Genomic DNA, 13,891 nt, shown 5'->3' on the forward strand with positions numbered 1-13,891 from the left:
CTGCTGTCTCTCTGGTGCGCTGTCCCCAAGCCCAAAGCTGATTTCATTACATCCCAGTCCCAATTACATCTCTGGACTTACATCACCTGGATCTGCTCTGCTCCTGCCCCTAAGTCCCAACTCTAGATATAACAAAATATCAAGGAAACTCTGAGTCTGGATGGATCTCTGAAATGTCAGTGAATCTTTCTCTCTCTTTTGTTTTGCCTTGGGTCAGCCGTTAGTACTTAGTTTTTTTTGCCCTTTAACTCGAAGTGAATAAGAAGATCCCAGAGTTATAGGCTCAGGGATTGAAGGGTTGAAAGAATTTGCTAGCCTACTTTTTCCTTCACAATGAACCAGGAAGAAAAGAAGTTTTGATCAGAAATATTTTTCCAATAGAAATAATAGGTTCTAATTTTTAAATAAGCTTTTGTAACATATCGTTTGTATGTTGGAGATAGCCCATGAATTTAGCCTAGGGTAACCCCCAGATAGCCCAACCCAAAGACAATAACAGTATCAAATATTCACATTAATCTATAGAATTTAGCACACATGTAGAGAGAGCCTGCAAGGTGAGAGCTCTGGGCTAAATAAGCTCTGCAGAAGACATAAACTCAGGTTCTGAGTGGAACCTGATCCTGGGCATCAGGGAGGTAACCTAGGGAAGGAGAAGGACAGATACACACTTTAGCCCCAAAGTGGGAAAAAATATTTATTGTACCACTAGAGTAGCATAATTTTTAAAACTTTCAAGTTCTAGGGATAAAAAAATATGAATGTCATTGTCCCTGCCCATGAAATATTTTCAGTGTAGTATAATACAGTGCAGAAGTTACTCTGAGAGCCCAGAGGAGGGAAAGATTAGTTCTGACAAGGGCAATGTATTGGAATATGGTCTAGAGTTTTGATAGATGGAGACAAGCGGGAAGGGATCTGAGGTGAAGACAACAGCATGAGCAAGGTAGGACAGTGGTTACTGGTTGGATCCCTAGGAACAAGAGACTAAGAAAGATGTCTAGGACCTTAGAATTCCCAACCTGAAGTCTATCAGAGCCAAGCATCCCCTTCAAAGTCCTCATGAGAAACAAGACAATAACAGGAGATTTTGGCCACAAAACCCAATGTGTAAAGTAGCCCATGTGTGCAAGGACCAAGGGCTCTCTTGCCACTGGCAGGCAGGCCTGAGCCCCAGTGCCTACACAAGCCCAACGGCAATACCTTTCCACCCACATTCGTCTATCAGCCTCATGCATCTTGCTACTTCAATGGCAAGAAAGAGGTAATTCAAGGCAAAAGAGGGGAACAGTCATTTTTTCCCACCAGGTCTGGAGAAGAGGCCTCATCCAACACCCAAGGCCTTGCTAGTTAGAATCAATATACAAGTGTGAGAATTGTTTTAACTGCTGTAAAAAAGCAGAGGCTGAGTTAACATCGAGTGAGTACTTGTGATGTGCTAGGCACTATGCTAAACACCTAGTCTGCATAATCTCATTACCACAACATTGTTATTTAAGTCCCATTTTACAGATGAGGCAACCAAGGCCTTAGAAAGGAGGAGAAACTTATTCACAGTTACGTGGTAACCAAGCCATTGAACCCAGGCAATCTGATTATTCATTTTGAGACAGAACTTCAGCAAGTAAATGAACTGAGAGAGAGTGCTGGAGGAAAAATTCAAAGACTTGAGTCTAATGAGGCCAGCTATATGACTGTTTGAACTTTTCAAGTCCTTTGCATGTCTCCATCCCTTAAGTCCCTTGAGTCCCTTGAGTCCCAGCCTTAAGGAGAGGGTGACTAACATCTTACAGTCTAGAGTGGTTGCCCAATTTTTTGTTTATACATAGCTAAGCTGGATTGGTTTCCATGCAATAATCTCAAATTCTGGAAGGGATCATTGTATAGGTCAATCACTCTAATGAGTCAGTGTTCTATTCTACTTTACATCCTGATTCTGATAACTGTATGTAGTGGATGCTGTGGGATGCTGAACCACCTTTGTAGAACCAAGACACTCATTCCCCCAGCTGCTGGAAGTGTTTGCTGCTGGTGACTCCAACTGGGTCCTTCTCTGGGCATTGTGCTAGGCCAAAAGGAGCTGCCACACCAAGGTTATGCCTCCTTCTGTGGGCAGCCCACATCCAATGACTGGTAGATGCAAGGATACAAAGGCCCACATCCTTGCCTCGATGCAGGACAATTCTTAAGGGCATTTGGGCCCAGAGCTTCCCTAGGAATAGCTGAGGACTCTGTTGCAAATGCATCACAGTACAATAGCTCTTTGCCCTTATAGGTGTTGTTCTCAAAAACACTCCCCCAAATCCTCTTTATGCAAATCTTTGCCTTAGAGTCTGTTTCCCAGGAAACCCAACCTAAGATGGTTGTTATGGGAAAGGTCCTAGGAAATGGACTATAAAATAATATTGTGGAGCTGGATCACGTTAGCCTACTGTCAATGACACTGACAATGACAATGACTGCTGTCAGTGTCATTGGTGGTAGGTGGAAAACTGATGGCTCCTAGCATGATATGCAGGTGCAATTGTTAAAACTTTCACTGGTGGTAAAAGAGGAGCAATTGCACTGGTGATGCAATATCTCAGGAGTTTGATGGATTTGATGGAAGTAGTAATTATAAGGGCTATGGGATCAAAAGGCTCTTGCTGGGTCTTATTGATGGCACTGGAAAAAGACAAAGAAAGACTAAGGGCAATTAATCATCAGTTTAAGGTAAAGTGTGAAAACCAGAAGCCTCCATGGCAGCTTATAAAGAGTTTCTCAAGTTCTGCTGGAAGGCAGAAAAAGGACCTACTTTTTAAGGGTAATGGAGTTCCAGAGAAGGTTGAGTTCTCAACCCCAGCAGGGCTGCTGCACCAAAGTCAGGATTTGATTGGGAAGGAGTGGGACCCTGAGATTTAGGATGGAGACACCTTGCTTGATGCCCTTGAAAATATTGAATCCTTAGATTCTCCTAAACCATCTGAGCTTACTTCTTCCTCTTAAAGGTTAAAATCTCCCTCTATTAGTCAGGATTCTCTAGGGAAACAGAACCAACAGGAGAGATCTGTAAATATGAGATTTTATAAAAGTGTCTCATGCAACTGTGGGGAGGCATGAGTCCAAATTCCATAGGGCAGGTTGCGAGCTGGCAACTCCAATTAAGGTCTTCATTGAACTCCCCAGGAGAGGCTGGCTGGCTGAAGAAGAAGAAGTGAAAGTTCTCTCTTCTCCCTTAAAAGCCTTAAACTGATTGGATTAAATCCAACTGATTGTATTCTCTCATTGTGGAAGACACTCCCTTAGTTGATTGTAGATGTAATCAGCCACAGATGCAATCAATTGACTGATGACTTAATAAATCAGCCATGAGATGTCCCTGCAGTAATGGTTAGGCCAGTGTTTGCTTGACACCTGGGCACCATCACCTGGTCAAGCTGACACATGAACCTAAGCATCACATTCCTCTTGCTTGAAAATGATACATAGGTTTCTGCCTTGCAAGGCCACACACACCACTCCTCAGATCTACCCCGCACTCCCTCCTGGCCACCAGTCCAATAAATATGGTTAAGTTACAAGTTGGATCTGCAAAGGGAAGAAAAGGATTATATTGTGAAGGAACTAGCCAATATGTACTAGCAGGAGCTGGGAACATTTATATGGGAATGGATCCTGAGGGTGCAGGATCAGAAGAATGAAAATAAAGTTGGATAAGGGAGAATTTATCAATATGGCTCAAATTAACTTGACATAATATACATGACCTTTGGGAGTTGTTCTCAGCCAAAGGGAGCTGCCACACCAAGGTTATCCCTCTCTCTGTGGGCAGCCCACATCCAATGGCTAGGAGATGCAGGGATACAAAGGCTCACCTTCTTATAGTATAACTCTGAAGGGTCATCTTGGTCCAAAGTTTCCCTAGGGATGGCCAGGGATATGGCTTTTGCAAATCTCTCCAACTTGACTTTTTGCCCCAATTTGTCTCCTCTCTTTCAGCCATACAAAGTTACTTAGACCAAGCTGTTTTACCCCTATGTAAAACTTCTAACTACTCTCTCTGCTTTACCTTATTCCATCTCCCATTCTGCCCTTGCCTTAGCTGGCTATAGCCTCTTCTCTTTCAAAACTCAGCTTGTGTGGGAACTTTACCTGCTAACGGAAGTATAAATTAATACATCCTTTTGGGAAAAGAATTTGGCAACACCGTGAGCCTTAAAATGTTTATACATCCTGACTCAGTAATCCCACTTGCCCTTGGGGAGAATAAATCTGAAAAATAAGCAAAACTTACACACAAAGATATTCAAATGGTGTATTTTTTTATTATAAATATTGATGTAACCCAAGTATCTGAAAATGTGGGAAAGGTTGTACAAATTACATCCATACAAAGAAATTGTATGCAGCTATTTAGAATGGTGGGTTTAAATAATTTTTAATGATATGAAAATGCTTATGATATCCTAAATAAAAACCAAAAAGACATAAGTCAATAAAATTTAAGCCTTGTAATTATGTGATAAGGAAAAATATGAAAGAAAATATACCAAAATTTAACAGTAGTTATTGCTGCATATTGGAATTACAGCTGATTTTTAATTTCTTATTTGTTATGCTTTTCTTTATTACCTGAATTGGCTCAGAGAATAGGCATTGTTTCCGTAAGGATGAAAATCATTGAAAGCTTTTTTTATTAGTCTCAGCTCAAGTGTCACTTCTTCTGCCCTTTCTTCCACAAATGGATTGTGTTTATACATATGTTAATACTATAAAAAAATAAAAAATATGATTATATATGTATTTTTATCATGTTCCTTACCAAACACAATCATCTATTAACCCATCTGTATCCAACACCAGATTATGAGAGCAGGAATATTGACCTTTACCTCATAACTTTGGCTTCTATGCAGTGCTTGGCTCATAACAGATTCTTAACAAATATTTGTATATTTTGTGGGAGGGGGGAGTTGCTGTTTTTTTGAACTTTGGACTAGGATAGGTGGTCTCTATTATTCTTAACCTAAGAATAAAAACCCTACAATTAATTTAAAACCAATTTTTTTGAAGAAACTAAAATAATAAATTTTAGTTTTGGTGAGTTAAATCATGTGGTTAGGTTTTGTTTTGAACAAAATCCGGGACTTCTGACAAAAGGAATAAACTAAGAATAGGGTCAAAACATGATGAATGTTGTAATTATTCCCTGAACTATAGTAACATGATATTAATACTAATATTTTCCTCAAAATAAACTGAAATTTTAACATAGTGTCTTTCCAAATGAGTGTGAAGGAAGGCAGGTGTTTTCCCAATGCTGTTTTCTAATCCTTGGGCGCTGCCAGACCCAGTGCAGTACTTCACAGAGAGACTGTAAACAAAAGTTATTGCATTTGGCTCAATCTATCTTCAATCATAAAATACCAGAAAGGATTCTTTCCTGTTCTCCAAAAATATTACCTTGAGCAGACTACTTTTATTGTGAAGTGTTCATATTTGCACACATTACTCCCAGCTGGAAATCTGGGCTCAGTTTACAGTTGCATAATATAATCTATGAGAGAATTTGTGGTTGCAAAACAGACCAACCTATCTCGCTATTACCACATCTTGGCAGAAAGTGAATGTCCTCTTTAAAATGAAAGAGAAATGTTAATTTTGGAACCGTGTGAATAGGTTGGGGAAAAATTTACGTTGAAAATTTGTTTACTTTTCAGTAATAACCAGAGGATTCCAGTTATTATAGTCTCCCTAATATAAAAATATATTTTCTTTCAGGTTGTGTTTGTGAGCTACACGTGCGTAGGGTGGCAGGCGGTGCCATCTGTTAGGGCTTGATGACTTCGCGTGCCTCACAACCACCCTGAAAACGTGACCCCAAGGCAACCCCTTCTTGGTGAGGGAGTCCAGTCGCTGTGTGGTCCTAAAGAGAGAGGAGTGAGGCTGGGGAGAGTACCCAGGGACCGGGACTCCTGGAGGGGGCACCACACGGAGCCGCACCCCATACACCCCACCTCGCCCCATGCACCCCATCCAGATGAGCGCCCGGACCCTCCCCTTCCCCCACCAGAGCGGTCTCCCCAACCCCACCCTCCGTTCTCACGCCCGGCTCAGAGCCGCGGGCCACAACACTCGGACCCACACCCCAACGCGACGCCCCGCCCTGAGCCGCGTCCCCCAACATCTCGACCCTCCCTAGCACCCCGCCCCGCCCCGCCCCGGCGGCGGCCCGCTCGAGCCCCCGCGCTCGTTGCGGGCCCTGAGGGCGCAGCTCACCTATTGGCCAGCGCGCCCAGGGCGGGAGAAGTGGCTAACGGCTGCGGCTGGCCCGCAGGGTGCAGAAGAGATGGCGTCGGGGTCCAGGGCTGCTGTGCCTGAGGACTCCGTCCGAACCATCAGCCCCGGCAGGCGAGGAGACAGGGTTGTCCTCGCGTCCACCGCTGACACGGTGATGGCGGCGACGCTGAAGACCACGGCGTCCCCGGTGCGGTCGGTAATGGCTTCCCCTCGCCCGGTGAAGGGAAAAGCGGGCCGGGAGGCTGCGCGGCGGCGGCTCCAGCTCCCGCCGGTCTCTCAGGCCGGGGGCTCGGGAGAGGGGGCCGAGGAGGAGGAGGAGCCCTTTCTCTTGGTGCCCGGAGGGGATGAAGAGGAGGCGCAGCCGTTGCCGCAGATCTGCGTGTCGCCCATGCGGGGGATGTGGCGGGACGAGAAGGTGGCGCTGTACTGCGACCGGGTGCTGGCGGGCTGTAAGGTGAGGAGAACCCGGACCCAGGGATCCCGCACACCCCCGTGAGGACAGCGGCCTCGTGGCGGGCGGTGGAGGGAGTTTGGGTGATGGGGTACAAAGGGCACAAAGAAGATTGCATTTCAAAAATTAAAGTTTACTCAAAACCTATAGAGCTTCCACCTTATTAGAAGCACCCAGGCCCTGCCCTAAAGGAATTACTGTTAGATTTTCCGTCCAACAGAACATTTGTTAGTTAAGGGGACAGCCCTGACTCAGTGTTTTCTGGTTTTCGGAGAACCTAACAGAGGAACATATATAGGCCGTATCATTACCCAGGTATACATCTTAGTATTTTTATTGAACAATTTGTGCCAAAACATAAGGGTGAGATGGACCATTGTTATGAATTATTTAGCCTTGACTTTTACACTAGAATGCTAACATTTTTACACTTTAAGAATGATTCCCAGACATAAGTATTTAGGATGTGGAATGATGTTTTGTATAGAAGATATATACCTGGTAACATGGAAGAGAACAAATATTGTATGTTTCTAGTCTGTTTTGTTTTTTAATGAGTTATAACACAGGAATTTATGATAAGGATATTCAAGTGATATTTATTAAAAGTAAAAATTGGAATCCGCATTTCCAAAAATAGGGCAGGTAAACAAATTATGACGACCCCATATAATGGAAAATCATGCAGCTATAAAAATCATGTTTTCAAGAATTATGGATAAGCTTATGATATAATATTAAGTGAATGAAAAAAAAATACCAGGAGACAAAACTACGGTATGACCTAATATTTTCAGTATGTATGGATGAATGAATGCATATTGAATGCATAGAAAAAGACTAGAAGGAGGTAAACCAAAATATCAACAATGGTTATCTCTGGCTGTCAGGATTACGGGTGATTTTTGTTTTCCTTATATTTTCTGTATTTTGAAGATTTGCTGTAAGTTTATCGTATTTTATAACTAGAAGAAAATTTGATTTTTAAAAATATTCTTACTGTAAACTAAGACAGTATTAATGACCAACATACATTTGATATTGAAGATTGGAGAAGGCTTGGTTTATTAAAGGCAGTTGAAAAATTTTTATTCAAGTTATTGTGTTATTAATCAGACATGGTCTAATGACTAGCTTCATAATGGCTTAGATTTTTTACCATTACTTGAGGTAGATGAATATAAATTTTAAAAAGATCAAGTGGGCAAATATTTTTTGAATACTTAATATACTCATTCATTTTATTGAATATAGTGCTATTTTAAATTTTTATGTTCTGAAAACATTTTAAATAGGTCATTACATCTTTAAAGTTCAGAAAAGATAATTACTATGTATTTAAATATGATAATTATGATTTTAATATGCATTATCAGTTCTTTCTGCTCAGTGGATTAATAGAACAAATTACTTGAAGACAATAAGTAGATGTCTCATCTCTGAATTACTCTATTGATTGACTAGATCTCTTTTCCATTTATTTTAATTTTTAAATGTTTTTGATATTTCCCATTAAAAATAATTTCAGTTAAAAATCTATAATTTTCCAGATTTTTAATCATTTAAGGCTATGTGGTGGTTTGAAGCTATATGTACCTCCAGAAAATCTTGTTCTTAAAGCTAATCCTTTCCTGTGGGTGTGGACCCATTATAAGTAGGATCTTCAGATAAGGTGTGACCCCCCTCATTCACGATGGGTCTTAATCCTCTTACTGGAGTCCTTTATAAAGGGAATCGAATACACAGAGGGAACCAGAGAGAGAGAGAGAGAGACATGAAAGCAAGAAGCTGAAAGCAAGGAAACCTGGAGGAGAAGGGAGGGAGCAGCAGATGCTGTCATGTGCCTTGCCATGTGGCAGAGGAGTCAAGGATTGTTGGCAGCCAGTCTTTGGGAAGAAAGCATCGCTCTGATGATGCCTTAATTTGGACATTTTCATGGACTCAGATTGTAAGCTGATAAATTCCTGTTGTTTAAGCCAACGCATTTCATGGTATCTGCTTTGAGAAGCCTATCAAACTAAAACAGGCTATATTGGTTCTATATTTAAGTAGATATTATTAAAATATTTAGTTACAAACCTATGATAATATTTTTTTCCTAGGCAGAAGATGCTGATGAGGCTATGAGCAAATACCTATCAGAAAAACTGCAATTAAAAGACAAATGGCTTGGAGTCTGGAAAACTAGTCCTGAGTTATTCTTTGTGAAATATGAAGAAGCTTCTATCCCTTTTGTCGGTATACTTATTGAGGTGAATAATTTTTGTCTAATCTTTGTTTTTTGAATGAAATTATTAGCTCTTTTTAAGACTGTGAAATATGACTTTATGTTGGGATATTGACAAGTTTCTTTCTATTTTACGTATCCAAGTAAATTAATAGTGAAAAAGAAGGTAAGTGGAATATTAGTACCCATTTACATGTAAACAGTTATCATGAAATGGGATCTAGTAATATCAGACATTTATTAAACTAGTTTCAATTGCTGAAACAACTTAAAAATAACAAAAGTAACTTCTTGAAAAATTAGTAATTTAGGCTTCAGACAAACTCAGACCTTCTTTTTCTGTCATTTCCCTTTAATCTTAATTTATCTAAACTGTGAAGTTTAGTTAACTTAGATTAAGAAACAAAAAGAAATGGATCAGGGAGGCAGGGCAAGATGGCGGACTGGTGAGCTGTATGTTTTAGTTACTCCTCCAGGAAAGTAGGTAGAAAGCCAGGAACTGCGTGGACTGGACACCACAGAGCAATCTGACTTTGGGCATACTTCATACAACACTCATGAAAACGTGGAACTGCTGAGATCAGCGAAATCTGTAAGTTTTTGCGGCCAGGGGACCCGCGCCCCTCCCTGCCAGGCTCAGTCCCGTGGGAGGAGGGGCTGTCAGCTCCGGGAAGGAGAAGGGAGAACTGCAGTGGCAGCCCTTATCGGAAACTCATTCTGCTGATCCAAACTCCAACCGTACATAGACGGAGACCAGACACCAGAGAATCTGAGAGCAGCCAGCCCAGCAGAGAGGAGACAGGCATAGAAAAAAAACAACACGAAAAACTCCAAAATAAAAGCGGAGGATTTTTGGAGTTCTGGTGAACATAGAAAGGGGAAGGGCCCTGAGGTGCATATGCAAATCCCGAAGAAAAGCTGATCTCTCTGCCCTGTGGACCTTTCCTTAATGGCCCTGGTTGCTTTGTCTCTTAGCATTTCAATAACCCATTAGATCTCTGAGGAGGGCCCGTTTTTTTTTTTGTTTTGTTTTTGTTTTTTTTTTGTGTGTTTTTTTTTTTTAATCCTTTTTTCTTTTTATAAAACAATTACTCTAAGAAGCCCAATACAGAAAGCTTCAAAGACTTGCTATTTGGGCAGGTCAAGTCAAGAGCAGAACTAGGAGAGCTCTGAGACAAAACGCAATAATCCAGTGGCTGAGAAAATTCACTAAACACCACAACTTTCCAAGCAAAGGGGGGTGTCCACTCACAGCCATCATCCTGGTGGACAGGAAACACTCCTGCCCATCGCCAGCCCCATAGCCCAGAACTGCCCCAGACAACCCAGTGTGACGGAAGTGCTTCAAATAACAGGCACACACCACAAAACTGGGCATGGACATTAGCGTTCCCTGCAACCTCAGCTGATTGTCCCAGAGTTGGGAAGGTAGAGCAGTGTGAATTAACAAAGCCCCATTCAGCCATCATTTGAGCAGACTGGGAGCCTCCCTACACAGCCCAGCAGCCCAGAACTGCCCTGGGGGGACGGCACTCACCTGTGACATAGCACAGTCATCCCTCAACAGAGGACCCGGGGTGCACGGCCTGGAAGAGGGGCCCACTTGCAAGTCTCAGGAGCCATACGCCAATACCAAGGACTTGTGGGTCAGTGGCAGAGACAAACTGTGGCAGGACTGAACTGAAGGATTAGACTATTGCAGCAGCTTTTAAACTCTAGGATCACCAGGGAGATTTGATTGTTAGAGCCACCCCCCCCCTCCCTGACTGCCCAGAAACACGCCCCATATACAGGGCAGGGAACACCAACTACACACGCAAGCTTGGTACACCAATTGGACCCCACAAGACTCACTCCCCCACTCACCAAAAAGGCTAAGCAGGGGAGAACTGGCTTGAGGAGAACAGGTGGCTCGTGGACGCCACCTGCTGGTTAGTTAGAGAAAGTGTACTCCACGAAGCTATAGATCTGATAAATTAGAGATAAGGACTTCAATTGGTCTACAAATCCTAAAAGAACCCTATCAAGTTCAGCAAATGCCACGAGGCCAAAAACAACAGAAAATTTTAAAGCATATGAAAAAACCAGACGATATGGATAACCCAAGCCCAAGCACCCAAATCAAAATACCAGAAGAGACACAGCACCTAGAGCAGCTACTCAAAGAACTAAAGATGAACAATGAGACCATAGTACGGGAGATAAAGGAAATCAAGAAGACCCTAGAAGAGCATAAAGAAGACATTGCAAGACTAAATAAAAAAATGGATGATCTTATGGAAATTAAACTGTTGACCAAATTAAAAACATTCTGGACACTCATAGTACAAGACTAGAGGAAGTTGAACAACGAATCAGTGACCTGGAAGATGACAGAATGGAAAATGAAAGCATAAAAGAAAGAATGGGGAAAAAAATTGAAAAAATCGAAATGGACCTCAGGGATATGATAGATAATATGAAACGTCCAAATATAAGACTCATTGGTGTCCCAGAAGGGGAAGAAAAGGGTAAAGGTCTAGGAAGAGTATTCAAAGAAATTGTTGGGGAAAACTTCCCAAATCTTCTAAACAACATAAATACACAAATCATAAATGCTCAGCGAACTCCAAATAGAATAAATCCAAATAAACCCACTCCGAGACATATACTGATCACACTATCAAACACAGAAGAGAAGGAGCAAGTTCTGAAAGCAGCAAGAGAAAAGCAATTCACCACATACAAAGGAAACAGCATAAGACTAAGTAGTGACTACTCAGCAGCCACCATGGAGGCGAGAAGGCAGTGGCACAATATATTTAAAATTCTGAGTGAGAAAAATTTCCAGCCAAGAATACTTTATCCAGCAAAGCTCTCCTTCAAATTTGAGGGAGAGCTTAAATTTTTCACAGACAAACAAATGCTGAGAGAATTTGCTAACAAGAGACCTGCCCTACTGGAGATACTAAAGGGAGCCCTACAGACAGAGAAACAAAGACAGGACAGAGAGACTTGGAGAAAGGTTCAGTACTAAAGAGATTCGGTATGGGTACAATAAAGGATATTAATAGACAGAGGGGAAAAGTATGACAAACATAAACCAAAGGATAAGATGGCCGATTCAAGAAATGCCTTCACGGTTACAACGTTGAATGTAAATGGATTAAACTCCCCAATTAAAAGATATAGATTCGCAGAATGGATCAAAAAAAATGAACCATCAATATGTTGCATACAAGAGACTCATCTTAGACACAGGGACACAAAGAAACTGAAAGTGAAAGGATGGAAAAAAATATTTCATGCAAGCTACAGCCAAAAGAAAGCAGGTGTAGCAATATTAATCTCAGATAAAATAGACTTCAAATGCAGGGATGTTTTGAGAGACAAAGAAGGCCACTACGTACTAATAAAAGGGGCAATTCAGCAAGAAGAAATAACAATCGTAAATGTCTATGCACCCAACCAAGGTGCCACAAAATACATGAGAGAAACACTGGCAAAACTAAAGGAAGCAATTGATTTCCACAATAATTGTGGGAGACTTCAACACATCACTCTCTCCTATAGATAGATCAACCAGACAGAAGACCAATAAGGAAATTGAAAACCTAAACAATCTGATAAATGAATTAGATTTAACAGACATATACAGGACATTACATCCCAAATCACCAGGATACACATACTTTTCTAGTGCTCATGGAACTTTCTCCAGAATAGATCATATGCTGGGACATAAAACAAGCCTCAATAAATTTAAAAAGATTGAAATCATTCAAAGCACATTCTCTGACCACAATGGAATACAATTAGAAGTCAATAACCATCAGAGACTTAGAAAATTCACAAATACCTGGAGGTTAAACAACACACTCCTAAACAATCAGTGGGTTAAAGAAGAAATAGCAAGAGAAATTGCTAAATATATAGAGACGAATGAAAATGAGAACACAACATACCAAAACCTATGGGATGCAGCAAAAGCAGTGTGAAGGGGGAAATTTATAGCACTAAACGCATATATTAAAAAGGCAGAAAGAGCCAAAATCAAAGAACTAACGGATCAACTGAAGAAGCTAGAAAATGAACAGCAAACCAATCCTAAACCAAGTAGAAGAAAAGAAATAACAAGGATTAAAGCAGAAATAAATGACATAGAGAACAAAAAAACAATAGAGAGGATAAATATCACCAAAAGTTGGTTCTTTGAGAAGATCAACAAGATTGACAAGCCCCTAGCTAGACTGACAAAATCAAAAAGAGAGAAGACCCATATAAACAAAATAATGAATGAAAAAGGTGACATAACTGCAGATCCTGAAGAAATTAAAAAAATTATAAGAGGATACTATGAACAAATGTATGGCAACAAACTGGATAATGTAGAGGAAATGGACAATTTCCTGGAAACATGTGAACAACCTAGACTGACCAGAGAAGAAATAGAAGACCTCAACCAACCCATCACAAGCAAAGAGATCCAATCAGTCATCAAAAATCTTCCTACAAATAAATGCCCAGGGCCAGATGGCTTCACAGGGGAATTCTACCAAACTTTCCAGAAAGAACTGACACCAATCTTACTCAAACTCTTTCAAAACATTGAAGAAAATGGAACACTACCTAACTCATTTTATGAAGCTAACATCAATCTAATACCAAAACCAGGCAAAGATGTTACAACAAAGGAAAACTACCGGCCAATCTCCCTCATGAATATAGATGCAAAAATCCTCAACAAAATACTTGCAAATCGAATCCAAAGACACATTAAAAAAATCATACACCATGACCAAGTGGGGTTTATTCCAGGCATGCAAGGATGGTTCAACATAAGAAAATCAATCAATGTATTACAACACATTAACAAGTCAAAAGGGAAAAATCAATTGATCATCTCAATAGATGCTGAAAAAGCATTTGACAAAATCCAACATCCCTTTTTGATA

The 13,891-nt window shown here is 40.9% G+C and overlaps 1 protein-coding gene across 1 annotated transcript in view; it reads left to right on the forward strand.

Moving 5' to 3' along the window:
* The first annotated feature begins 6,203 nt into the window (after positions 1-6,203).
* SHCBP1L (SHC binding and spindle associated 1 like) overlaps positions 6,204-13,891 on the forward strand; it is a 67,139-nt gene continuing 59,451 nt past the window's right edge. Inside the window, exons 1-2 of the mRNA XM_037825203.1 lie at positions 6,204-6,733; positions 8,833-8,982. Of these exons, the coding sequence (XP_037681131.1) occupies positions 6,329-6,733; positions 8,833-8,982 (555 nt within the window). The 5' untranslated portion in view covers positions 6,204-6,328. The remainder of the gene's footprint in view (positions 6,734-8,832; positions 8,983-13,891) is intronic.

This window comes from Choloepus didactylus, chromosome 2 (genome assembly GCF_015220235.1).
Source record: "Choloepus didactylus isolate mChoDid1 chromosome 2, mChoDid1.pri, whole genome shotgun sequence".
Classification (NCBI taxonomy): Eukaryota; Metazoa; Chordata; class Mammalia; order Pilosa; family Megalonychidae; genus Choloepus; species Choloepus didactylus.